Raw genomic sequence first — 27,771 nt, 5'->3', positions numbered from 1 at the left:
GGAAGCCCAAAAGGCAGCCATCTTGGAGCAATGATAATATTTGATTTACAGGATTGTGCAAACCAAGTGCGTTTTGGTCATTGGCAGAGCTAGAGGGGGGTGGGGGTGGGGGGCACCCCTCTGAAATATGCTCAAAAGCCACAGGTGCCAGACCAGATTTTTTTTTTTTCATCCATTACAGCCTGAAAGATGCACGAGTGCAGCAGGTTAATAGAATATGGCTGACGTGAACGTCAAGTCAGCACTATATTCAGATCACTCAAACTTCTATCAAATGATAGCAGTGTATAAAAAGAAGCCCTGGGAGCAAAAAAAAAAAAAAAAAAAAACATCTCGACGGGATGTTTCCAACACCAGCGGGTAATGAAACCCGTGTAGTGCTCAGCAGGGGGGCGATGTAAACTAGATCCACATCAGATGACACAGATTATTCAATCAATAAGTTGTTGTTAGCACAGGCCTCGCTGCTCGCTCATCCCTGAGCGTGACCGGCCTCTTCAACCGGATGACATTGCAAAAAAAAAATCCACACCCCTGAGGCCGTGACCTCCAGCAAGCAGCCAGCCATGGAAACGCCTCTGGGACCAGAGCACAACCCGAAACAACAATTACATCTGCACGACTCTGACAAAAAAAAAAACTTTTCGGAGGAAAAAAAAAGATTAAATATTGTTTGAACTCACACAATTTGACTTCACACTGCAGCCCCTTTAGGCAGCAAACAAGTCGGGCCCAAACAGTCCTCTGCTGGGTTTTGTCAAGGGGTAAAGCCCATGGATAAAATTCTTGGGGATCAAATATTGATGACTCGAAGGAAAACTACCCTCCGCACACAAAATGGTTGATAAATGTGAAACTGCTACACAAATAGCAAAACTAATCAGTTTATTTTTTCCTTATTGTCAAGCAGGTGAGGCTGTGCTTCCCTGACCGCGTGTCCCCGTTGCAAATTAATTGCCACAAATTTTGCGAGTAACTTGAAAACCGCTCAGCCCGAAATCTATTTTGAAGTGTGCTAAATTAAAAAGGAAGAGGCAGTTTCTTGGGCAACCTGAGGGGTCAGTGAGCCAAGCCATGGGGAGGCCTCTCACCTCATAAACATAAAGGCAGCAGAGGTCATCAATAAATGATGAGGGGTGCTATACATGTATTTTTAACAGCGCTTTCCTGTGATGTCTGGCAGCTCTCTCGTACTTTGTCTCCTGGTGGAGGGCAGAGAGCAACGAAGGAGCACGCATTTTTGAAACGGCCTCCCTCCGCCCGTTGGGGGGGGGGGGGGGGTCAAGACGGTGGGGTGGGGGACTGTTAGCTAGTTTGAGTAAAAGGATCAAATCAGTCATGTCAGTCAAGCTACAGGTTCTCGCTAGCGGGAGCAATGTGGGATTACATACAATCAAGTTCAAATGTAGAGCAGCCTCATTTGCATAAAATTGGAGCAACGTGGTTGTCCAGTTTTTTCGATTCAGCCTTCTTCGGAGAGTTAATTAGATGAGCGCGTGTGAAAATGTTACTGACCAGATGTCAACGTGGTGATGAAATGTTAGCGCGGATGCATTTTCAAAGCGTTGTCTTTTGCCACACGGCACGGAGCACTCGGATTCGGAAAGAAAGTGAAATATCGGGAATGTCGAGAGGGCGCCGTTGAGGTTTCCGGCAGCGAGGCGATTGTTGATGTTTTTTTGTAGCCTGCAGGCAAGAGAGAGGAAAAAAAGAGAGACAGAGAGCGTTGTAGAGAAAAAGAAAAAAAAAAACTCAGCTGCATTCACTAATTAAAGCGTTGTTGTGTGAATGCCGAAGGAATTTTCTCAAAAATCGTCTTAGTTGGTAATATTTTCGTCTTTGTACGGCGACAGAAAATATCTTGAAATTTCAATGAAATAAGAGGAGCGTTATTTTTAGACGTGTTACTGTAGATGCTGCCATATTGGCGAGGGCACACACACACACACACACACACACACACACACACACACACACACAAGCGGGGTGTCAGGTGTGCTCGAGCCAGACACATTGAAGAATCCGTCAAAAGGACAGGTTGGGGACCTAAAGGGGGGGGCCAAAGATCCCCTAATTGGACAAGTGAGCCCGGTGGCGGTGAAGCCGAGCGCGACCGAGACAATCTACCTCGGTGACCACTCCTTGACATGCCATTTGCCTCCGAGGACCCCTAGGGCTGGCCCAAACAGCTGCCCGACACGGCTATAACTCCGGGCCAAGACGAGGACCTCGGGCTAACAAGCGCATAACGACAGACGGCGAGAGAGATCCCGCGCAAAGTCGCCGGGAACTCCCGGTCCCGCTTCAAAGATGGCCGACGTCTCTGAGAAGCTTTCCCTGCCTCCTATTGCTCATTTCATCATCAGACAAAGTGACAGCGATATATTTACATGGAGGAATTGGGAGGCATGTTGCCTGGGAGATCACAGACCTGGTTTATGGAATCCAGGCAGCACAAACAAAGAGCAGCCAAAGGGCCCCGGCTCGCTCAGCACACACAAATGTGACGATACACACCTGAGTACAGGAATACACGCTCACCCAGGTTTGAAGTTTGCCTGGAGTGGCAAGCCAAATAAAGAGCGGGACGCGTGATGGCGGCGCTGAGAGGAAGGCAGCTTCAAACGCTTATCAATACAATTGGCTGTGCCAGGCGCGGCAGTTTAACCTCTTACGGCGGCGGCGGCGGGTGTGTGCGTTTTCATCGGGGGAAGCCGACTCGCGCGCTTGTCGTCTTCACACAAAGGCGCCGAGGCCTGATGGGTACTGAGAGTCCCGCTTTAACAGTCCCCAAACTCGTAATAAGACTCGGAGAAAACACAACAAATTCTCCCGCTTGCTGGAGCGCTGTAAAAAAAATAAAACACCCGCACACACACACTCGTTGTGTTGTGCAAAGCAGTGAATCGTGATTCAAGTGGCGCTTCGCAACACATGTCCCAAGTTAGCCTCTTTATGGGAATCAACTTTTCCTGCCTGCTCTCATAACATTTTTTTTTTTTTGCAGCACTAGCATCTTATACGCTGAGAGGGGACAAACATCCGGAATAATTCCAACGCATTTGTAAACACTGACACGAGTACAAAGATAAACAGGCGTCCTATAAAAATCCGTCAAAGATTTTTACACGGCAGGTCCAATTTTCATGTCGCAAATTTGGCTTTTCTTTCAGGATACTTAGTTTGGACTTTTGTTTTTAGATTCGTTTTACTGGGTAGCTTTTGATCCAATAGTGAGAATAAGAGCACTATTTATAGATCACCTTTAAAGACAATTTGTTTACAAAAGTACAAAGCGAGGCGCAATTAAGAAGAAAACAGGAGGCGGAATACACCAAAACAAAATACGGGTCAAAAAGAGCCGACCGAGATAAAAGTGGAAGAACGGCGACTGAGTAAGAGAAAGGGAAAATGTGTTTTAAGAAGAAACTTCATGTCATTTGTGCAATCGACGAGTTTTACGAATGAAAACGTCCACGAGGTTGTCTCGGCGGCTAACGAGGGAGATCTTCCTGTAAAGGACGCTGGTGAGGTCCGGCCTCCGTGTACACACGCTGGCTCGCTTTTGACTTTGGCTGCTTTTATCACTTTAGATGAAGCTCCCCTCGAAGCTATTAATTCTAAGCCGTCAAGTTTACTGGCCGGCGCGAGCCTTCCTTTTTCCGCTTCTACTCTGGGCTCGCCGAGGGGAAAAGGCAAAGAGTAACTTATTGTTTTTATATGAGATCTATTCCCCCGCCGTCGTGGTCAATAATGACTTGGTATATCAGCGAGCGCCTCGCTATTTGCACGGTTTTCGCCGTGTTTTCTCTGCCTGTGATTGAGCGGAGCTATTTTGGTGCGCGCCGAGAGGCGGGGAGCGGACCGGCGAGGCTAACGTCTGTTTGATCAAAGTTTATGTGAAATTTCCCGAGGCCGCTGGGGGAGCCGCTGTTTATGAACTGTAATAAAAAGAGTCATTTTGACAGTGTGACCCTGGCACACAGGAGGGAGGGGGAGGGGGGGGGTCTCCATCTTTGCAAGGAGGTGGAGCTCAGAGAAGCAAGACGGCAACATGACCACTCTAATAAGAAGCGAAATGTTACTCGGCAATTCCATAGGCTGAGATTTAATCTTCCAATTGGCAGATGAGTTTATTCATGTGAGGAAAATATTAATGGAACACTTCCACGCACTTTGCCCCCGACTATTCTCTTCTGGTTTGAATATAATGCATTGTCAAATGAGAAATTGGAAACGTGCGCAAATCGGGGACAAAGAGAGGAAAAACAGCGCGGATGCAAATGTCGACGGCTCCGGCAATCTCGTGAAAGTGGAGTCGATAAATAGATGGATATAAATATCAACCCTTGAGCGAATCAAATACGGTTGACCTTTTTGCTAAGTCGATAGTGTAATCCTTGGAGCGCTAGCTAGCGCAGATTTAATGAAGGTGATTTGCTCGCGATGGAACGCCTACAGATGGACGAGAGTGAACTAAATGCTAGGTTCACGACATCAAGTGAGCAATGACGCACGAGATTTGAAAATAAAACACGAAAGCTATTTCCAAAATTTCACCTCAGCTTGTTGAGAAATAGTTTGGAGTGAACACAAAAGTTACATGACCTTCCATGCACTTGTATAGAATGGACTGACAACGGCGGCCATCTTGCATTGCCACTCGCTAAGCGCACCAAATTTGAATACATTTATAATTCCCACGACATTTGTTGTGTTATTATCTGTCTCAACGGTAGAAATGCTAGCGTACGTTTGAACCGATAAGGTTGTTACTGCTTTTCAAAATAAAGCTCACCCCGGGGTCAGCCACACGTGCGGCGTGATCCGAGGAAGCTTCGCGCCTGTCTGAGATTTATCAGAGGTTTCATAAAATCAATGCGGCGCGCTGTAAGAAAGATCACAGCAAACACCCGAGACCTATCAGCAGTAATAGCCTTCTCGATGGAAGAAAAGAAAAAAAAAAAAAAGAAAAACATATCTGCCAGGAATTACAGCTGTAGAAATCAAAAGACGCAAAACAATGATTTGAAATTTCCACAGCGTCATTTTGTGACACTTATTTAATACGTAAATGTGCAAAAACCTGATTCGCTCTGTGACCACGATGTGCTGCTACCAGTCAAACACACACTTACTGGGCTCTTCTGTGGCTGTTACACACACACACACACACACTCACACACAGGCAGGCCCACTTCACTCACGGGCAGGCAGAGGATTATTGAGGTTGTATCGAAAAGGAATAATAAAGTAGGTTCTTAAGATTTTAATAAGAATAAAATGAAACAGTAACCGTCGAGGGGCCGGCAGGGTTAATCCTTTCTATATTACTGAAAATAAAAAAGGATAAAAACAGGCATCAGGGCAGAGTTGCAGCGAGAGGGAGGAGGAAGGGGGGGGGGGGGGGGGAGGAGGGGGGGGGAGATAGAGACACGAAAGAAAGGAGGAGAGAGACGGTCATCTGGAAAGGAAAAAATGACTGGGCTCGAAGCGAACATTGCGATGTGAAATTCCACGAGCAAACTTAATACGCCGCTTTATTTTCCGTGGCCTAAAATGACGCCGCTCGGTCGTGTTTGGAATTGATGAGAGCGCGGCGGCCCGTTCAGGAGCATCCTTCCTCCCAATGTCAAAGCACGCGCACGCACGCACGCACGCACGCACACGCGCCGCCAGCCAGTAGCAGATGGCATGAAACAGTTGGCAAGAGTGAGCGAGCGTGAATATCTGTTTACTAATAACCCTTTAATTACTTCAGATGGGCAACGGGATCAAACATCGGCAGCCACGCAGGAATTAGCCTTAAATGAGAGCGGACGGAGGTGCTGGGCGAACTCCTTATGTTGCCGTAAAGAGCTTCGCAGGGAGAAACGGAAAACAGACAGAAAGTTGATTCAATATTCTCTTTTCTCCTCCCCACTAAGAACGATTTATGCACATCACAAGCTTTAATATTAACCTGAGAGGGAGCAATTAAAAGAAAATTGTTATTTTCTTCATTTCTTGAATTGGACTCCTTGGATTCGTCACCTTCCTGATGTTTAAAACGCAAGTGACGCATTTGCCGGTGCAAGCAGGCGAGCGAATGGTGCACGCCAGAGCTCATCTATGAATGTTATGAAGCTGCTTCGGGAGCTAAATCCCAGCTGTGTGTGTAAATGTCATGAAAAATTCCTTAGTCTGCAACAACAGCGCAGCGCCTCTCCATTTTGTTCCGCTCAAAGCCACCTTTTGGGGCGAGCGTGCGACAAAGAGGGGCGGCGGGCCAAAAGCTGGACGCCTTTCATTCCGTGAACGCCGTCGCCCGGCTCGCTGCCCTTTTTCCATCCATTTTAATGACGGGACCTTTACTTGGGAGGAAAATAAATTGCTGTTCAAAAAAAAATGGAGATCATACTGCTGGCATTGCCGGGCTGGGGCAGCTGTGTGGCGATCACCGCTAAGCTGGGCCCAACCTGTATAAATTAAGATATAAATAGCCTCATCTTGGATTGTGATTGAGTGCTGAAGAGCATGCTTAATATATGCATATAGGAGTACGTGTGTGTGTGTGTGTGTGTGTCCTCGGAGGAAAAAGGAGCAATCACATGTCCAGAGCTGGTTAAGGACAGTCCTCCTCCGTGTGCATGTGTGTGTGTGCACATACTTGCGACAGAGTGCTCGGCAAAGCTAAATCCCACTCAAGTGTAAGGCAAACAGTGGTGGCGGAGTGCGGTTATTGTATTTTCTTTGCCGGGATCCCAGTAAAGATCTCCAGGCCTGCGCTTGCCTGTCGCCGCGGCCATCAGGGGCCCGCCCGGCTTCGCTCTGCAGCCAGAGCCTTGGCGCTGGCCCCACAAGGAAATTAAAAGGGGATTAAGGCTGGCCGACACTTTGTGGCCGCTTACTTATTTGTGTGGAGGATGGTGCGGCGCCGAGTCGGAGGGGGGCGGCGTGACGCTGGCATAAATGCTACGCCGCCGCAAGGTATCTGAAAGGCAGCTCGGGTTTACCGTCTCTTTGCGTTAGAACTCACAATAATTGCTGCGGGGGAAACAAACTGTACGGGACGCCAGTGTTTGGTCTGCTAATTAGCGGTTTGTATCTGTAATTAATCGGCATTAACAGTCAACAGGGCTCGCGGGCCCCCACCGGCCTGTGACGGAAATGCGGGCGGCACGCCGCTTTAGCTTTAAGGAGACCATAAGTCACCGATGCGCTCGGCGGAAGTGATCTTCTCGGAAAGTAAATTAGCGTAATGGAGTCCGAGGTACGCGTTGAGGAGACGAACTTTTCGAGTGTTGCGGCCGCCGCTGATGTAAACGGATATGAGCGAGGTACGGCCGGATGGCAAAGGTATCAATTATCCGGAGCACAGTGGCAATCTGGCTTCCTCCCGTTTTGGTGTTAAATAGACTTGTCAGCCGTGTCTCTCTGATTTCCGCGAGCAGCCAGCGAGAAGGCAACTTGGCCGCTCCTCGCCGGCTGCCGGCCCGGATCCCGCCTGCAATTCATCAGCTAGCGAACAAGTTCAGCCAGAGTCAGCCAGCCCGCCAAGGCAGACAAAAAAAAAAAAGCGAATCACCTTCCAAAAGTCTGCAGTGGAAGACGAGGAGTGGGCCAGAATTTTACTTGAACGCCTTGGGCAGAAGTGCACGTTTGAACTCCAGGGTGTTTGTGCAGAAAGAGAAGAAAGAAGCCGGAAGGGAAGTTGAGGTGGACGGCTTTCATCCTGGGGAAGCACAACAAAGGCTCTGCCGGGGCTTCAGGTGAGGGCAGAGAATTTGGGACACGAGGCGGGGAAGCTTTGGCACACGGGCACCAGTCGCTGGCTGGCTCGCAGCGCTCTACTGAGTTGAAGGGCACCGCAACACTGACGAGGGGAGGGGGGCGGCGAAAAAGGGACAACCGGGTTACAGAAAAAAAAAAAAAAGTTAGGACGTCAAGTAAAGCAGCAGGGTGCTAAGCTCAGAGTGCTTAAGTATTTATTTGTAATGAATAATAAGGATGGCACGCTGACAAAGCGCTTGTTTAATACGAAGCGGCCTCCGGAGGATCTTCCCAGCCGATCTTTAACGCCGGCGGCCTGCGGGAAAATGCCGTAAAACCTTCCACCCGAACCCATCTGCACTCCAAAACACTTTGCGTCCCTTTACACTGTCCGCGCTGAATAAAACATTAAACGCCATTCCCGGATATTAACCTACTTCATTATAAAAAAAGATAAAGCAGAGCTCCACAATGTCGGTTGGCGTTCGACGCTGCCCAGCTGTCACCGCCGAGCCGCCCGTAACCTAAATTATCCAGCGTTGCACTTTCACTCCAGTTAAGGGAATAAACACTCCTTAAACACTTCAAAAGGCTGGAGTTTTAATTCCCTCCACTTCTTAAGTTCCGTAATTATTCAATCTGGGTGATAATGAGCGCCTGTTCGACCTTGAGGATAATAATATTTCCCTTTTATGTGGCTGTTTTAAAGTTTCCCAGGCTAATTTGGGAAAACAGCGCTTAATCTTTCAGCAAAAGTAGCAAAAGAGAAAGCCTGGGATTCACAGTAGATGCTGACTCCGGTTGACGTGGAAAAAAAAATAGGGGGCACCTCCGAGGATTGGATGAAACTGGCAAACACGACGTTAGCAGCTAGCTAGTCGCCAAGCTAAATGTTTATTTAATCGTTGTATATATCGGTTATATATTGTGTTTATTTATGGATGGATAAATGACCCTAATTTACCCGGCAACAGTCGAATAAGGGCAGAACTGTATTTTTTTTTTCGCATTTAATTGTCATAACCTCCACTTCTAAAGATAAGTCGCTATCAGATGGGGGGGATTTTTAACTAAGAAGGAAAATGGAAAAAATAAAGACAGACGGGGGAGGTAAGCATGAGAAGGAATAACACGGTGGGAGGTAATGTGGACCTAAATGACTGTTTGACTGTGTGTGGGCGTTTGTGTGTGTGTGCGTGACGGGCCTGAACGGAACCCAGACGGGTGGCCGTACTGAGAGCCCGCGCTTAATTGGCCGCTCAAACGTTAGCGGGTGCGTTCCCAAAACGACTCGGAGGTGACACATGGCCGAAGAGCGGGAGTAGAGAGGCGCTTGTGGGGAGTGGAAATGGAGCAGAGGGTTTAGCACCTCCTGCAGCCAAGTGTTTTCCAACCCTGAAGCTTTTTTTTTTTTTTTTGCATAGCGGCTCTCGCTGCGATGACCGAGCAAAAATGAGCCCCTTGGGATGGACATTTTTTTTTTAGGCTCGCTTGGCTTCATGTAAAAAAAAAAAAAAAAAAGGCCACAGCTTTCCATTTACAAAGACGAGCGCCGGAGCAAGACGGGAGCACATTTGTGATTTTTTTCCAGTTCATCAAAGCTTCCCCTCAGCTAATCCGTTTCTTATATAAATAGCTGGTTTGGTGGAAGAGGCTAGCTGCCACGCAGAGCTCGAACCCTTCTGTCCGTGAAGCTACAGCCAGGATGAGCTAGCGGCGTGTTGGGTTGGCACGCGGGCAAGGCTGGAGGGGCCTGCTGCTGCGCTGGCCCGCCAGTACAGATGGAGGGCAGGGCCGGGCAATGCCAGCTTGTCAGTCGGATTAAAACGACTCATTTATTCACTGAAGTATCGCGTAAAGCGACCTGGCCAAAGCGGGGAGCGGGAAAAGTGGCGGCTGAAACGGGGGGCCATCTTGGAGGAGGGTCGGTCTTTTCATCCCACCCCCCGCCGTTCTGCCTTTTGCCTGTTACTTATCTCACTCGGGCTGCCAGAAGCCATTACCGCGGTGTACGGAAGGCGGCCGGCGGGGCGGCGGCTCCTGGTGCCCGGTGACAGATTGCAGCTCGGACGAGAAGGTGAGGGGTGGACGGCCATTGGCTCCCTTGGTCAGGAAGTGAGCGCTGAGGGTGGAGGAGAGAGAGCGGATGACAAGACCCGGCCACGCGACCTTTTTGGTGTCGCGCGGGCTACTTAAAGGAGCCCGGGCCCTTCCTTTGAGAGCACGCTAGGCGCCGGCTGCCACTTTGGGCCGTCACGATGGGGAGGTGACGACTAACGTGTCCGTCCACACGGCGAAAAGACGTAGAGGACGACTAATGACAATCTATTAGACTCTTCAAAGTCATCGCAGAGTTTCGGGAAGGGGTTTCGGGCCCAAGTCCAAAATGAGAAGGCAGAATGCCTAAAAGGTCAAAAGTGGAAAAATAGCCACCAAACTTCCTGGATGTTTATGAGCACACTGCAAAAAATAGCGTGTGGAATTGAGTCAATTTGTCAAGTCGTTGAAAATCTGGATCCAAATACCATTTTTTAAGATGTTTGGATAATGAATGAATGTGTCGTCCATTTAAAAAAAAAAGCGTATCTGAATCCAGATGATTTTATTCAGTGTGACGAAACGAACTGAATTCAACAAAACGTTTTTTTAGTACACAGGTTCGAACAATTTCACAGCAGAGCTAAAAATCGCCCCGATTGGTAGCGTCGACTATCCACAACTGCGCGTTCGTCTCCGAGGTCATCAAGGAGAACGGTTTTATCAGGTCTAATGACTCCCGATAGCTGTAATTTACACGTTTGCGGGAGGGGAAAAGTCGTCAAGATTCACACTTGCGCCGCTCAGCATCTGTCGCCATTACGGCGCGGCGCAAGCAGCCGGCAGGCCGACGGCCGCACCGGAGCGGGCGATAAACAAGGAGCGGCGTGTGACAGATTAGCGGCGCGAGCTAAAGGACCTTCCGCTGACACATCATTCCTCTTGCTAAGCGAGTTTGTTTTGCGGCAGATGTCACCGATAAAAACCAGGAGGGGAGGGGCCACGCAAGAGGTGGCTTTTGTTCCCGATCCAGAGAGGAGGACCAACGTCCAAACTAGCAGGCCGGCGGTGCAGGTGCACATCGACTCCGATCAACATCCACAAGACGGGCCAGCCACTCGATGGCCCGAGGTCTGCTCCTGTCCTGTTCAATATCTAACGGGAGACTGCCTGGTGACTTCCACGCTGCCAAGCTTCGCAATCTTCTCGCGCTTCTACTCGCGAGCGCCATATGGACGAGCGAGCCCCGTTCCATTAGCAAGAGCCGGAGAGAGACGAGGGAGCGGGCCGGGGCCGGGGCCCTCCTGGCCTTCCCCTGGCACCGCCACGGGGCATGCCCTGCCCACCGCCAGCTGCCCACGCTGGGTCAAAAAGACACAACAGCCGCCGGCTACCTGAGTTTGCCAGCAACCTGAGATGCAATCCATCAAAGTAAAAGAGGAAATTTCAACAACAGCCAAAAAGTTCCGCTCTGCATCGGAATCCAACTCGACAACCGTCCGGGTGGATCACCTGTTAATCCCGCGCCTGACACTGTAACTCGCTTCCGTCCGGCCCGCTACGTTTATAGCGTGTTTATTCCTCCGCGGCGGCTTTTCCCGAAAATCCTGACATGCCATCACCTTGACCTTTAACAGGTGACTGAGCATCCCCGAGGGAAGCTAAACAAAAGGCCACCGCTGTGTTCCCTACCGATATCACTGATGTCATATCTTGTCGAGGGGAGGGATTTGCTTTCTTCATCTCGGAAGCGTGGCTGCTTAGAGGCTGTCTGTGGAGAAAAGGGGGGGGGGGGGGCAAAGGTCGCGTCTCCGCTAACATCTCGAATGAAGCTCGCCGATATGCTCTAAATGCATTTCATTAGCATGATGCTACGGCTAATTCCGTGTTTGCTGCGGCGGCGCCCTCCCGGGACGTGTCTGAGAGAGACTGAGTGATTAAAACATGGATGATGAAGCGTGCATCAAAACGTCCCTGCAGGCTTCCACGCCAGATACATGTAAGACACTTGAGGCAGCCGGCAGCAGATGTTGATGAAGAAGCTTTTTTGGTAATCACCAGCACGGCGGATGGGATTGACCTGAGATGACCTCATCTGTATCCAGAAATCCACATTACACCTTCGGTCATGACTCGAGTGCTCCCATGTTAGCCGACCAAATGTTTGTTTTTTTTTAAAATCAAAGGCCGCTCTTCTCCGGCCTGATGGAAAAGGCGAGGATAAAGTTTCGTGACAGCATAGGATGAATGTTTAATCCAACATTCATACATGGCAACGTGGGATTGGGTCCCCAGTCAAAAAGGCAGCAAAGACACACAGCAGGTGTGTGAAATATTCATCGGCGACACGCTTCATTAACAATGAAACGTACCGCCGCCGTCGCCGCCTTTCATGTTTTCGTTTCGATTATCGAAACAAAAGACGCAGAAACGGGGGCCATTAAAACAAAGTGGGCGTGCTATCCTATATTTGTCTAGCGCATTTGTAACCATTTGTTTTGTGACAAATAACTCCGCCGCCTGCCGAAAATCCCGCCGCCATCTCGGGTGTCGAGGGGGCCGTGACAAATGTCTGCCTGCGACTCGTCAGCCCCGCGTGCCGCCGCGGCGCTTTGACCCCTGACCTGTCCCGGGAACATCTGCTAAAGTATTCTGACGAACGCCCGAGCCATGTTGTGATCAGAGTTCCTATTTGTTTTAATTAACACTGCCAAATGACAGCGGACGATTCGTCAACGCCGCTGACTGACAGCAAACGGCTAACGTGACAGATGTCGGGTTTTCCGGGCGTGGAACGGGTTCTCTTTCCCCTCGCAAAGTGACGGCCATGTCGCTGAGGAGCGCCGGCGCTTGACTCCGCCTCTTTGAATGAATGTGTCATGTAGATTAGCAAATTTCCCGGTGGAGATCATTAAAGTTTCATCTAATCTCATTTCATTAGAGGAAGAATGTGCAAGTCCTTGACACGCTGTCCAAAGCGATATTGTCGGGCCGCGTCAGGGTTGTGCTAAAGTCATAACGCAAACAAAATGTAGTCATGTGACATTTCGAGACAGGGATTTAAGGTCGACGCACCTTTTTAAGAAAAGATCGTATTATGCAACGTGATTGGCCGATGGGCAGAACAATCCAGTCCATGCTAATAGTTTTAGTATGTGATTGGCATTCAAGCGAAGTGCTGAGTTCAAAGGACAACATCGTCCGCGTTTTGATCAGCTGACAGCCGCCGGGTCAAAACTCCACAAACTTGCGCAACGTGTTTTACATTTTCACATTAAAGTGACGGAGACACGTGAAGCCCTCGCCCAACACCCTTTGGTTGACTATCAATTCCGTCTATGGCTTCAAGACGCGGTTATTCGGGAATATTTATTTGACGCCTACTCGGGTATGACAGCTGTGACATCAAATGAATAGTCGGCTTACAACCTTTCTCCTCGCAAAACCATCTGGGAAGGAGCGGATAAAGCCTATTTGGGAATAGGGCGGGCATTTTCAATTGGCCCGTTTGGTTTGAAGCTTGGTTCTCTCCCAAGGTTAGCAACCACGAGTCTATTTTTGAGAGCTACACAGGAATCAGGGTCGAGGGTATTTAAGATAAGAAACAATCTTCTTTTCTGCTACTTCCCATGACAGCTCAAACAAAATAAATGCAAATAGCAAATAAATAGCAACGTATGTGCGGTATTTAGGTTTAGGCTTAGTTGAGTCTACTCGACTTGTCGTACAGCGGACTTTGGGCATGTTTCGGAGTTTGCGGCATGCTTATTTACAAGAGCCTTTTGGTAATATATCGGCGGAATTTTCACTCGTTCTCACTTTGATGAACATGTTTGCACAGTCTGTGTGTGCTTTTATAATCTTACTTTGAGCCGAGGATCTATGCCAATAGACATTTTTTCCCCCCGCTATAATTTCAGTATAATTTTAGTCAGCAGTGTTAGAGGCAATGAAGATTTCTTCTTAAATGGTGTGTGTGTGTGGAGCTTGGACATATGTACTATTAAAGTCTGCACACAGCTATTCAAATGTCAGTTTTTTCTGGTGTCAAATTAAAACCTGACATTTTAACAGGCTAGATTTCTTTATATCCACGGAGCATACGTTTGCATTGTATTTACATTTCCAATCTAATTAATACAGCAAGTTTGCAACTGTACTGTACTTGGAAAGAAATCCAACAATTTCTGTCTAATTTAAAGCAACAAATAAAATAAATGCGGAGGGTCAAACGAACAAGCAACGCATATTAAAGATAACGCAAATATACAGTATGAATTAAAAAAAAAGAAAAACAACCGGAACTGACGCAGCTCGTGACGTCACGTACCAAAACAACAAATATGGCGGCCCCCGACGAGCAGTCCGATGTTGCGGACACTCGGCTCACGATTGACCTCATTCAGATGGAGCTACAAACTGCCGATGATAGCGTCGCGTGTACGCGGACCGTGGCGGTGAAGCGGGATCCGGAAATCTCGCTCTTGTCGCCGATGACCGGTACGCAGCCGCTCGTTTGGTCGCAGGATCATCGGCTAGCAGTGTGCACGGCCAACTCGTTGGGAGTCATGGAGCTGGTTTGCGACATTCACAGCAGCAAACAGGAGCTGATATTCAACAGGACTTCCATCCCCGTCCCCGGTGATGCTTACGAAATGCAGGTAATTATGCTTTAGTTTTGATGGCTTGAAAAAGTATGCAAGACTAGACAGACTATGCTGACTAAAGTATATTGATCTTGGATTCCCCTTGCAATTCTTTGTGTGCGTTAACTATCTAGGTGGGACCCCCAAAAGAGCAGGTGAAAGCCATGAAGCACTTTAGGACTCATCCGGACCTCCCCACCAAGCAAGAGTTCAATTGGGATCGCGTGATGAACCCCTCGGGAGTCTCGTACAAAGGAATTAAATACGCTAGTTGGTCGCCCCTCGGTTGCGATTCCAGCGGGCGCTGCTTGCTGGCGTGTCTCACCCTTGACCACAGACTCACCGTCCATCAGAGCCACAAGCGTCTGGAATGGACCACGGTGGTCGATCTCAGCGCCAGGTACGGCGAGATGCTACGAGAACGAGGCTACGCCGAACGAGACGACAAGCTGCCCGAGAAGAACATTTTGGACTCTGAGGAGCTGCGGCGAAGGTACCGGATGCAGACGCCGGTGAGGATGGAGTGGTCCAGCGTTTACAAGCTCAAACAGGTGCAGCCTGACAATTCCTGCCTCAACGTGGAGATTGTCCTCCTGGCCGTCCTGATGGAAAACGGCAACCTCGTTTTGTGGAAGTTTGCTCTGCCCTTCCAAAGCGGCGCCGACGTGGTTTTTTACGAAGCCGTCGATTCGGGTCTGAGCAGTCCCAGCGATCTGGCCTGGTGGGAGTACGAACACGCAGATCGCCGCATGAGCGGCTTGATCGTGGGCAGCGAGCTGGGCCCCGTTAAGATCATGCCGGTCGCTCTAACGGGGGTCAAAGGTTACTTCACCCTACGACACCCCATCGCCCTCTGGAAGGAGTGCGACCGGATCGCGGCGGAGAACATCAATTGCGTCTCGTTGGTCCACCCGCTTGACAAAAGCAGCTGCAGCGTCATCGTGGCGTCCCGCGGTTGCTACATCTTCTGGTGTCTGCTCATGATTTCTCCCGCCGGACTTAACGTGCACACCTCGCACGTGGTGGGCCTCCACTCCCTCCCCGTGGTCTCGCTGGCCGTCAGCCAACGCGGCACCGTCTACACGTGCTCCGCCGACGGCTGGATGAAGAAGCTGACGCCCAAATTCACGGAAAAAACGTTGGCTTTCCAACAGGAAGCCGTGTCGTGCCCCGAAGGTTTGGCGAACCGGCGTCTGCACGGGATCGCGCTGAGCCGCAATGAAGCGTACATGGCGCTGGTCAGCACGCAAGGCTTGGATAATTCCTTCCACTCGTTCCACACAAACTACCAGGTCCACTTTATGGCGTTAAAATCGCCGGAAACGGCGGCCGAGCTTCTGCTCAAATCCCCCGCGGAGAACCTGTACAAGCAGGCTGACCTGCTGGACCTCGTCAGGTGGAACATTATAACAAACAAAAGCATCCCTCAGGCCTTGCAGGAGGAGCTTGATCAGAAAATCCGAGACGTGGGCTCTCCCTACTTCTGGCGCCTGAAGCTCTTCTTGGTCCGTTTCCTCTACCGGTCACTTCAGATGCCGCTCACCGACCACCATTGGAAACCTTCCCGCGAGCTCATCGGCGTGCACGAGCAGGCCGAGGACAAAGAGGACAATGATTCAAACGTGGCCGAGGAGGAGACTCCAGCGGAGCAGGTGCGGGCGAGGATCGATTTGGTGGAGAGCCAGCTTGTGAAGGAGAACATAAAGAGGTTGCTTGGGGAAGTCTACCTCAACACCCAGAAAACCGAGAAGACCTGCATTCCCACCAGCGGCCTGGCTGAGCATCTTTTGAAGGACTCCCATGACAAAAATGCAGAGGTGACGCCATCTTCGGGTGGGTTGGATTAAAGGTACCGATATAATTATCCGTCGCTTCTTTAGGTCCTGATCGGTCACATCAAGAAAAAGATGAACAAGCAGACGTTCCCCGAGTGCTGCAGCTTGTGTCGAGAAGCGCTGCCCTTCAATGACCACAAGCAAGCGGTGTGTCCAAATGGACACGTGTGGCTCAGGTATGATCAGAGAAGCCCCGCCCACAGCCAAAGCAAATTTGGTTCATTTGTCGTGTTTGTCTCGCGCAGGTGCGTGTTGTCCTACCAGGCGTGCCAGGCTCTGAGCTTCAGACGCTGCCTTTTGCAGGACGGCATCTCCGGAATTCCACAACCTGACGGTTAGCTGTTTTGAAATTAGAACTCACAACTATTTTATTTTCTAGCGTCGTTTTTATATCGTATTGTTGATTTGTTTCCACTAGAGCCACAGTGGATCAAGAAGATCCTCAAGACGTCTTGCTCGCTCTGCGACTCGCCCATGATTTAGAGGCGAACGGCAGTTTGAGCAAATTCCCGCAACCGCCTGGGTTTTAACAATCGTCGGAATGTTTTCGTCACAGCGTTTTTATTTATCTTTTAAAATTGGAAATAAAAGTCTTTGAAGATATGTGGACGCTTGCGTTTCTTCACCGGCTGAGCTCGTAAATGAAGCTGCGGAAGCTTTGAATTAGTATTTTAATGAGCTAAAAGCATGCAGACTCAAACTTTAGACTTTTTTTTTTTTTCCAGTTCGCCCAAAAAAAAAAAAAAAAAGAAATTCTCAGTGTTTGCATAAAAATACAAAGGCAAGTTTGAAATGTGGTTATATCTGGAGCCTTTCATTATTCAGTAGAACTTGAGGACACCATAAATAAGTTGCCTCTTTTCTTTTACACATTTCTCCCGTATTTCCGAACCTTTATCTCAAGTAAGTGGAACTTACTCACCGCCAGACCTATTTTTGTAATTTGATACTTTTTCTTTTTGGAGCGCGACAAATAATACTTTCTGAATAAAACATAGTTTTACGGGGAGAAGAAGAAAAAAAAAAAAAAATCTCAGCCTACCTACTTTAATTGGCAGCGTAAAACAATTTCCAAGTAGTGTGGTTGGGAGGGGGAGAGGTGGGGGGGGGTTGATCAGTCATTCTCTTAGATGAGGACTTCCGCTAATGTAAACGCAGAATAGAAGAAACGGCGAGGCAGATGAGATGAGCAAGAGGCAGGAAGAAAGTGAAAAGTGTGCTTAAAATCGTGCCGCCGCCATGCTGCCTCCCGCGGGATGGAGCGCCTCCTAATGAGATGCGCCAGTAATGAGGGACAGAACATGGTGCCAGATGTGATTCTAATTCTAATCAAGTAGGGGAGGGGTGTGTGAGCATATTGTTTAATGCAATTTAAGGCTTTTTTTTCAAATTTGGAAGGGGGGGGATGTACTCCAGTACTCTACTGGGCCCATAACTTAGATTGTTTGATTTAATTTCTCTTTGCATCCAATATTTATTAATATTTTTATGTTAGCGCAGGGGATGGCTGACAGAACCTTTGTCACACCTTTAATTCCATCTGATCGTCTTTTTGTTCCCACTTGATTCGGAACACGGGTATCGTCTCAAGGGTATGGGTTCGTTCGGTCGCCTGATGCGATCGCTTTCACGTGGTTTGGGTTCTGCTTCGTAAAAGGAAAAACGGCCGCCGTCGCTGTCTGGGCGCTTGCGCTACACATTTCAGACACACACACACACAAAGTGTGTGTCGGTGTTAATGAAGTCAATATGCAAGGTTGTCTCCCGCACCGCGGCGCTGAACGGGCGAACATAACTGCTTGACTTTCCTGCTCTGCCGTCCCCCAGGGAGGGGAGGGGTGGGGCGGCCGGTGACCCGAGACGGGCTGAAGGGGCGCTTGCGTGTCCCATCATTAGAGTCCCGATTTGGCTCGGAGAGCACCCGAGTGGAACTAATACTGAACAGCAGAAAGGACATGGAGAGGGAGGGCCGCTTTTTACTGCTACATTAATTAAGCTCACTTCTCAACATGCTCCCTGTCTCGCCTCTTGTTCTGCTGTAATTAAGTGGGAGGGGGGGGGGACGGCAGGTTACGGCTGCCTTAACCTCGGCGACGTTTAACAAACCCTCGCTACCTTTACGCGAGAAGTGTGTTTTATAGCTCGATTTGATCCATTTTGCATTCATTGTTGACATTCAAATGAAAAATCATGCCAAGTGACATGCGAGAATACAAAAATGTTTCCTACAATGGGCATAATGGGTCCTCTAACAGGAATAAATGCTTGACGGTTTATTCCGGAATTCTAAATCAAGGTCTCGCCGCTGTCTCGTTTCGTTACCATTCGTTTGATGTGTGCCTCCGAGAGGGATTGATGGACAGTTATGTCTTCATTGCGTATGGATGGTAAAAGTTGATTTTTTTTTTTTAGTAAATGTTTTTCAACCCAAAGATGAGAGGGACGGGAGAACAAAAAGCCCGTTTGCAAGTCGACCAGAAGGCGCCTAAGCACATCTTAAGTGAAGCAGGCTTCTCGGCAGGCCTGCGAGACATCACATGACGCGCGCAAGGTGGAAGCGGCGGATGACGGATGTCTGTCTCCATCAGCGCCGCGCCGTCGCCGTGACAGCTCTCGCCGGCGCTGACAAGTCGGGTTCCAGCCCAGACAGATTGCCTTCAGGTGGCTCGCTTTTCAAAATCTCGCCGAAAACGTGCTGCGCTTAACTTTCCTTTTGAAGGCGGAAGGGCTCTCGGTGTCTGCTTTTTATTATTTTATTTTTTTTTCCCCCCCCTTCGATGCCACATTGGAGCAGAAAGTGGAGAGAGCGTTGGGGGGGGGGGGGGGGGGGGGATGGCTCATTTGAGAGTTTGCTTTAATATCTGTCTCTCCGAGATCAGAGTCATATTCTCACACCTCATATTTCAAAACGTCTATCACAGGCCATGCAAAACTGCCTTAAAAGTGCATTATGCAATATAATGGTAGTTTTGAGTGACGTTTACCTGCCAAGGAGTGGGAGGGGGGGGGGGGGTACCCATTGCTAAAAGGATTTCATCAGGCAGGAGACCTCAGTTGTCGCTGTTGACTGAAATTAGAAACGAACGTGCCTCTCTCGCGGGTAAACGCATTTTAACAAGTTAAAGCTGCTCCAAAAAAAAAAAAAAAAATCATTTGGTGGTGACAGTTGGGGTGGAGAAATAATTTCAGAGGCCGGTTATGCAGAATATAAAATGAGTATTTCTTTTTTTGTTGGCGGGCAAAGAAGAAAATAGCGGTAATGTGCAAAAAGCATTAGAATGCATATTTATGTTGCCTGTTATGAAATATTCATTAAGTTTGGTATAAAAAAAGAATCGGCAATTGGGGCCGGGGAGGGAAAAAATTTGTGTTTATTTGCGTGTTTGTGAAAAACGAGGGCGACGGGGGCAGCCGTCACCTCTTGCGCGGGGGGGCGCCGACAAAATTCCCCGGCTTGAATACCCGACACGCCTTGTTTTGTTTCCTTCCATCCTTTGGCTCATTTTCCTCTCCTCTCACCTCAAGACTCTGTCGGCATTCCTCGCCTTTCCCCAAATTAAGAAATTAATGAGGGATAGGTTCTTTAGCAACTGCCCCGCCAATGTTTACCACTGATGAAATGATAATGCGGAGCCCTGCTGTATTATTTATAAGCCAATTAGGCGAAGTGTTACTTGATTTGATGGGGAGACGACACGCAGTGTACATTTAACTAATGGAGAGCAAGAGAGTAAAGGGAAGGAGGGGCGGGAGGACAGCCGAGGCGGCCGATTCGCCACGTTGCTCTAGGATTACGTGGCTAATTGCCCTGCTTTATCTGTCTGTCATGGATAGCCATGCATATTTTAGCGTTGCCAAACACTTTGATTGTTTGCACTCGTGTTGGGGCTGTAACAAGTAGAGCAGAGGCCAGAGTGGAGTGTAGTTAAAAATTGGCAGCAGGGGATACAGGGAGGGGAGGGGCAGGGGGTTGCAAGTCGGACGCACTGACAGGTGGCGGAAAAGTTTCCACAAAGTGCGCCGAGGTGGGGAAATACAGCCGGAAATAAGCCAGGCGTCGTTGCAATTAGAAGGCAGCGACGATTAATTGGACGCTCTGGAGCTCCCGGCGCGAGGCCTCTGTCAGGTTCAAAATCAGCAAAAGGATCAGCAGACAAAACCAGTGAGGCAGAATGTTGAGTCTTTTCTCGCGAGGAGTGCAACCAGACTTACAGCAGTCCAGAATACACTAAAGATCTGTCACACCCCTCGCTCTTTTTATTTTGGGATGCCCTACCTACAATGTGAGACTAGCCCCTAACAGGTGGGGGGGGAAAGCATGGCCTAGTCTCATGAGAAACAAAAAGAGCGCAAGGACAAAATGCTATGTAAAACAAGTGCTCACAAGACGTCATGAGAAAATAAAGGAGCGCAAGGACATAAACAAGTAGTCACAGACAAGACGTCATGACAAAATTCTATGTGAAACAAGTAGTTACAGACAGGACGCCATGGGAAAGGAGTGCAAGGACAGAATGCCATGTGCAGACATCAACAGAGTAGATTGAGCTATCAGCAACTTTCTTGGATTCCCAGAGGTGTAGAAGGTCAGGAAGCCCCAGACAGCATCGTATGACTTGTTGTGGACTGGTGGACGTCTGCAAGGCGAAACAGCAAGCATTCTGCGCAATAACTTATTAATAAGTACTCATTAGGGAACGCATGATAACATATATATACAATTTATCTAACAATTCCCCCCTGTTTATCATAAGTTCCCGGAGACCAACCCATCACCCATATGGCCACTTCAAAAAGATTTTCAGCCACAGGGATCACATTTCGCAGGAACCAACTTACACACGGGAGGAAACTGAGTCACAATCGGCAAAGCCCGGGTCAGAAAACAAATCGGACAAGTTTACCACAACAGATTCGCTGACCGGGTCGTCAATAGAGAAGGAACCCCCGTCGACCGAAAGGTCATCCCTTAGGAGCAACGGGAAAGTCTCAGCTGGCGGAGAGATAGCAGCCGTAATTAGCCTGTTAATTAGGGATCGGAGACAAGGGATGCAACAACATCCACACAAGGTCAAAATGGCAGAGAAAACGGCAACGGAGACCAGGGCAGAGGAAACCAGGGTGCGGCACTTTCCGAACACGTTCAACCAGTTGGCCCAAACCTCCGTGTTCACTCCACTGTGCTCCTTCATCTTCCCGTTCAAGGCCCGCAGGCCCTCAAGGGCCTGGGACAGGCTTCCGTCGGCCGCAGTGTTATTTGGAATAAAAGTGCAACATTGCTCACCGAACATGGCGCAGACACCGCCCTCTCTTGAGAGTAGCATGTCAAGGGCCATTCGATTCCGGAAAGCCATGAGGGAAGTAGCGGCCAGTTGGGAGTGGACCGCCCTGAAACCCGCCTCGGTCCAGTTTCCAAGCCTCTGCACGTTGTAATGGACGTAGTTAATCCTGTCAACATTTTTGTTAAGAGTACACCACCAACACAGGGCGGATTCAAAACCAGCTGCTATCTGATTCACCAGCTTATACTCATCCGGCACTCCCCTAGGAACACCAATGGCGTCGATGTAGGTTGGATTAGCTGTGCCCCGCCATTCGGCGTCTCGTTTCGTTCTCGGCCAGAATTTGGGCACTACGGACTTAGCAAAAGACGTTAGATCATAAGAGGACATTGGTATCAAATGAACAGGTAGCAATAGGGTTACCAAAGCGCAAATTCCAGCGCTGTCGAAAGGCAACCTATCATAAAGTTTGTTACTATTACACCAAAACCAAATATCACAACGAGCAATGGGCAAAAAAGGGGCCGTGACCTTGGTCACGGACCCACACCACGGAGCAGGTATGGCGCCGAGCTTCACACCGGTACCAGGTAATCTAATGCATGTAAAATTACCCTTAGCTACAACAGACGAAAAAAGGGGTTTATGCTTTGTCATAGGGGCAACAGGGTAAACCGTATCCCATCTAAAACAATCGTGAGTGGGTGAAATGGACGAGTCTAACATCAAAACGACAGCACACTTAGGGCCTACATTTGCAGGTATGATTTTCAAAAGAGGTCTGGGACCCATGCATGCAATGCAACTAGCGCCAGCCATCTTTGCGGCCTGCTCAGCCATAAGAAGCCAGTTGTTAGTATGACCGCTTATCCCTGTGGAGGCCACAAAATAGCTGTCTACATCAGTGAGGAGCGTACTTGTGATTTTTGCTCCCGCTGACAAGGTGTATTTATTTGTAACGGGACGGTCTGCGACCGACATTGTTCTATTAAGGCAAATAGCAATAGGAAAGCGAGGATCGGTTCCAGAGGACCAAGCCCACAGTTGAAAACCCCAACAAGAAGTGTTAAACAAGGTGGCATTTGGAGGACGAATATGACCGTCAGGGAGTGTAAGAGTCAAAAGGAGGCTTGTGCCCCGATTTATCAAAGTCACTCGTTTAGCAAAGAACACAGCCTCGTCACTGGAACCAGAGGGCCAATACCCTCGCATTCGCGTGGTGACAAGGGTGCCCCAGCCGGTGTTAACCGGGTGGCCAGTTAAATACCACCAATACCCGAGCCATCTATCTCCAGTAGTGGGGCGACCATTACGAAACCCTTTCAAACTTTTCAAAGGTAAAATAATAGAAGAAGATGTGTTAGGAGCCACAGCAAACATTAATGAGTTATTATAAGCCCAAGACAAAAGCCATGGTACACAGGTTGGAACACGGACGGCTCCTGGAACACAAACAACATGACCAAAAGGGGATTTAGTGTCGCGCTTATGTCTAGCAAGTTCTCCCCATGAGCCACATCGACTAGAATTAGCGTTAGCAGTCGCCTGAGAGAATAATGTGCGAGGCTCATGGTACTCTATCCCTCCAGATAAAGTAACCCCTGAAAAAAATATAATGGTAACACAAACCAGCAAAAACAACCAAAAGCACATGGTAGACTTCGCGCAGGCTACAGCCCGATTAAAGCACTCACCAAATGACTCTCTAATGCTCATGTTTTGGATCTCCCCAGAGTCAACACCCTGAGCTTCGGGTTGGTGTCTTGGAAATCGGCTTCTGCTAGCTTTCGTGTCAACCCTGGATCTTGGCACCAGGATCAGGCACTATTACCAGACTTTGCTCACCTTCCGTACTTAGGTTGGGTCTGCGGAGATCACTTTTTTACAATGAGTTAAATGAATCCACGTGTTGCGTTCGGCTATTTTTAAAGCATTAGGTGTCGTGAGTAGTACCAAAAAGGGACCTTCCCACTTGGGTGAATGCCAATTCTTCCTCTTGATACTCCTGATCAAAACCCAGTCTCCCGGTACCACTTTGGGGTCTTCCTGCAGAGAAATGGGTTCATCATCAGTGTTATTGGTTAGATTCTTTTGACGTTCCAACATTTTCCTCATGTAATCAGCTAACGTGGCTTCCTCGGGGATCTCCCATGTGTTTTTGAACTGAGGAAGCCTGTAAGGTCTCCCAAACATAGTTTCATAAGGAGTTAGCCCTGTTGTACTTGTAATATTTATGTACATTTTAACCAGGTCTAAACACTGAGTCCACGGTCGTTTTGTTTCTTCCATACATTTCTTTAATCTGTTTTTTATAGACTGGTTCGCTCTCTCAACCAGGCCAGCGGATTGCGGTCTGTATGAACAATGGTTCTTTACATTTATGTGGAACATTCTCCCAATGTTATGCACTATTTGATTTACAAAATGTGGACCATTGTCGCTATAAATTGTTTCTGGAATACCGTACCTTGGAATGATGTCTTTGCATAAGGCTTTTGCCACTGTGAGTGCATCTGCATGTTTGGTAGGAAATATTTCTACCCATTTAGAAAATGCGTCTATTATGACCAATCAATATTCTTTCCCTTCACATTTATGTAATTGGATATAATCCATATGTATTGTCTGAAACGGGTACAATGGAGTCGGGAATTTCCCTCTCTGAGGTCTTAAATTGCCTTGTGGGTTATGTTTAGCACAGATCAAACACGCTCTGCAAAATCGTTGTGAAAAAGCGGCAAAGCCGTATGTTGTATAAATAGCCTCGACTTGTTTCACCATACCTCCCGCCGAGACATGGGTGACCCCGTGACTTGAAATAGCAGCCCATTTGAACAAGCTACGAGGCAAGACAGGTTTGCCCAAAGGTCACACAAAAAGACCATCGGTGTTTTTAGTTGCACCCCGCTTTTCCCAAGAGAGTCGTTCCTGGGAGGGGCTCTGAGACTGCATGTCAAGCAACACATCAGGGGAGATGTGTGACATTGAATCATGAGCCGTGAGAGACGAGAGGACATGAAGCAGGCCTTCCGCAGCGGCCTTAGCGGATTTGTCAGCAAAAGCATTACCGAGAGAAACAGGATCAGAGCCCGCAGTGTGAGCAGCACACTTGCAAACCGCTACCTTTAAAGGCAGCTGGACAGCATCCAAAAGTTGAGTTAGTATAGCGGAATGGGAGACGGGCTTCCCTGTAGAAGTTATCATGCCACGGTTGCTCCACTGCTGAGCAAAAACATGCACTGTAGCAAAAGCATACTGACTATCAGTCCAGATAGTGACGGACTTGTTTGCAAACAATTTGCAGGCCCCAGTCAAAGCAATGAGCTCAGCGGCCTGTGCCGACATATTGGATGGCAGTTTAGCAGCCTCCAAAACCACGTCGGCAGTAACAATGGCATACCCAGTAAGGGTCACACCAGATTCATTCTTCTTAGAAGACCCATCAACAAAAACCACATGACCATCTGGCAGAGGCGTATCTTCCAAATCAGGCCGAGCCTTTGCAATCTGTTGGGCAGCATCGACACAATCATGGAATTCGCCATCGTCAGGAAGGGGAATGAGAGTGGCAGGATTGAGTGTCGTGCATCTTTCAACGGTCAGATGCGGCTGAGACAGCAACGTAGCCATGCAAGAAAGATGACGCGCAGGCGACAGAAAGGTCATATTAGTCTGTAGCAGAAGAGCCGAGACAGCATGAGGAACTTTCAGTGTTAAAGGATGAAATAACACAACACCAGCACTGCTCTCCACAGCCATGGAGGCTGCCACCACGGCCCTCACGCATGGTGGGAGAGCACATGCAACACTGTCCAGTTTAGAGGAATAAAAAGCAATAGGACGCAATTTTGAGCCATGTGATTGGAGCAAAACAGAGGTCATGTAATGACCTTTGCAGTCAACAGTCTGGACAAACACCTTATCATAGTTGGGTAAGGCTAGAGTGGAGCTGGAGACCAAAGCCTGTTTGATCAAAACAAAAGCATCCTCGGCTTCAGGAGTCCATTTTAAGTGAGCGGACATTGAGATGTCTTCCACATACATCAATTTGGACAGAGGAGCAACAATTTGGGCATAATCAAGTATCCAGTTTCTACAATAACCTGTGAGACCCAAAAAAGACATCATTTGCTTCTTTGTTAGTGGCTTAGGAGCTTGTAAAATAGAGGCTTTTCTGCTTTCAATTATGGATCGACCTTGGGAACTTAGATTGTGGCCTAGATACTTAATTTCAGCGGACCACAGTTGAAGCTTGTTCTTGCTGACCTTGTGGCCTTCACTTGCCAAGTGATGCAGCACTGCAAGCGTGTCTTTTTGGCAAGAGGCAAAATCAGGAGATGCTATCAAAATGTCATCAACATAAAGCAAGATCTGACTTCCCATTGGCGGGACAAATTTAGCCATGCTGGCTGCCATCACCTGGGAGTAAATTGTCGGGCTTTCACAGTACCCTTGTGGTAACCTTGAAAAGGTGTACCTTGAGCCAGCATATGTAAACGCAAACCAAAACTGACTCTCTTTTGCAATAGGCACAGAGAAAAAAGCATTGCTAATGTCAATCACTGTGAAGATTTTCGCATCAGGTGTCAATGAATTCAACAAAGTATGCGGGTCAGGGACACAAGGTGCTCTCTGAATAACAGCATTGTTTACAGCTTGCAAGTCTTGCACCATTCTCCACCCCACAGAAGGGGGTGCCTTCTTTACAGGGAAAATCGGGGTATTGCAAGGAGAATCCGGGCAAGGAACGATGACACCTGCTTTTAATAAATCAGAAATAACAGGTGCTATACCCTGTAAGGCATCAGGTTTTAAAGGATACTGCCTCACACAAGGGCGGTATTCAGTTTTAGGTCTTATGACAACAGGAAGCGCACCTTTCACTAAACCAACGTCAGAAGGACCCGCAGACCAAAGATGACTTGGGACCTCAGCGAGGATGTGCTCGTCATCGGACGTCAACACATAATCTCAAGATGAGGGTGTTTGCTCAACACCAGGATCAGCGTGGATTCCACTAATGAATAACAAGGCTTTAGTCATATTTTGTTTGAAGAGCTTGGTGGAAGGACTGTAAAAGGAGTCAGGATTAACCTGAGTCCAGTCAGAAGCTGCCAAGGCATCACCAGCCATAAATCCTAAACTCTGCCAGGCTGCGGTGTGAGGCCTGTAGAGAGAGATGTGGAGCGGAGTGGGAGACACGTGTAACTTCTGCACAGCAGGGGGAGCCGCTTGTATGACTACACAAGCACGGCTCTCACCATCGTGCAGAAGGAAAGAAGTTGTCAAGGTGGCAGGTGTAGCAGCCTCAAGCATGTTCTCGTAGTTGTGATCAGGACCCGGTGTGTCTTTATGCCACATAGTTATGTGTAGTTGATTGGCTTCCATTGCTTGTTCAGGGCAGCGCAAAAGGGTGGCCACACGGGCCAAAAGAGGGGAACCAAATTCCATCACTTCTGCGTCAGCCAAATCCAATGAATAAAAATAGTAGCAGTGAAATTGGCCAAATATCTGTAACTGGTGTCGCCTTTTGACAGCAATTTGACCATTAAGAGACACAAGGGAAAGCCCAAGGGCAGTGAGAGCGTCTCTACCTAGCAAATTAATAGGGAAACTGGGCATCAGCAAAATGGGAATGCAACAACTTCCCCCTTCTGGGTCCCGTATCCAAACTGGTCGAGACTGGGGAACTGGGGTTGCCAGCCCATTCGCTGCTCTCACCCAAAAGGATCTACCGTTACTTTGCACATCTGCAGGTATGTCACGACACGTGGTCACACATGCCCCTGAGTCACACAAAAAGGTTATTGGAGTCCCGTTTACGAATAGAGTTATCACTGGCTTCTCAACATTGTTCATCAACAAATCTTGAATGTTCAAATCTACATCAACAGGGGGAGCTGTTGGCAAGACAGTTGTTTCAACTGTATTTTGATCTTCGGCCAGTCATAAGGGAGGTCTACTCCCACCCTTGTGATTATCTGGGCAGTTTCTTGCTATATGGCCTGTTTTCCCACATGACCAGCAAACGGGAGGTCCAGCATTGTACCGTCTTGACTGACCTGAAGCGGGCTGGTCATTTGTTCCATAATTGGGAGAATCACGACTGTACCCCCCTCTACCCTTGCCACGGAATTTGTTACGACCACGCCCCTCCAGGCGTGGTTCGAAGGTCTTATTTTGATAAAACATCTCAGACTGCCCTCCTTTAACAAAAAA

The 27,771-nt window shown here is 48.5% G+C and overlaps 1 protein-coding gene and 1 long non-coding RNA gene across 2 annotated transcripts in view; one reads left to right on the top strand and one right to left on the bottom strand.

Annotated features, from left to right (window-relative positions):
- LOC133163933 (uncharacterized) overlaps positions 1–27,771 on the bottom strand; it is a 65,259-nt gene that overhangs the window by 12,191 nt on the left and 25,297 nt on the right. The window lies entirely within an intron of this gene.
- Positions 14,104–16,873, top strand: gtf3c4 (general transcription factor IIIC, polypeptide 4). The gene is made up of 5 exons (XM_061293947.1): positions 14,104–14,450; positions 14,570–16,252; positions 16,316–16,446; positions 16,516–16,604; positions 16,689–16,873. The coding sequence occupies exons 1-5, from the start codon at positions 14,133–14,135 to the stop codon at positions 16,751–16,753; spliced, it is 2,286 nt and encodes a 761-aa protein (XP_061149931.1). The 5' UTR covers positions 14,104–14,132; the 3' UTR covers positions 16,754–16,873.

This window comes from Syngnathus typhle, linkage group LG12, assembly GCF_033458585.1.
Source record: "Syngnathus typhle isolate RoL2023-S1 ecotype Sweden linkage group LG12, RoL_Styp_1.0, whole genome shotgun sequence".
Classification (NCBI taxonomy): Eukaryota; Metazoa; Chordata; class Actinopteri; order Syngnathiformes; family Syngnathidae; genus Syngnathus; species Syngnathus typhle.
Note: the sequence above shows the minus strand (reverse complement) of the source record. Positions and strands in the feature narration are given on the sequence as shown.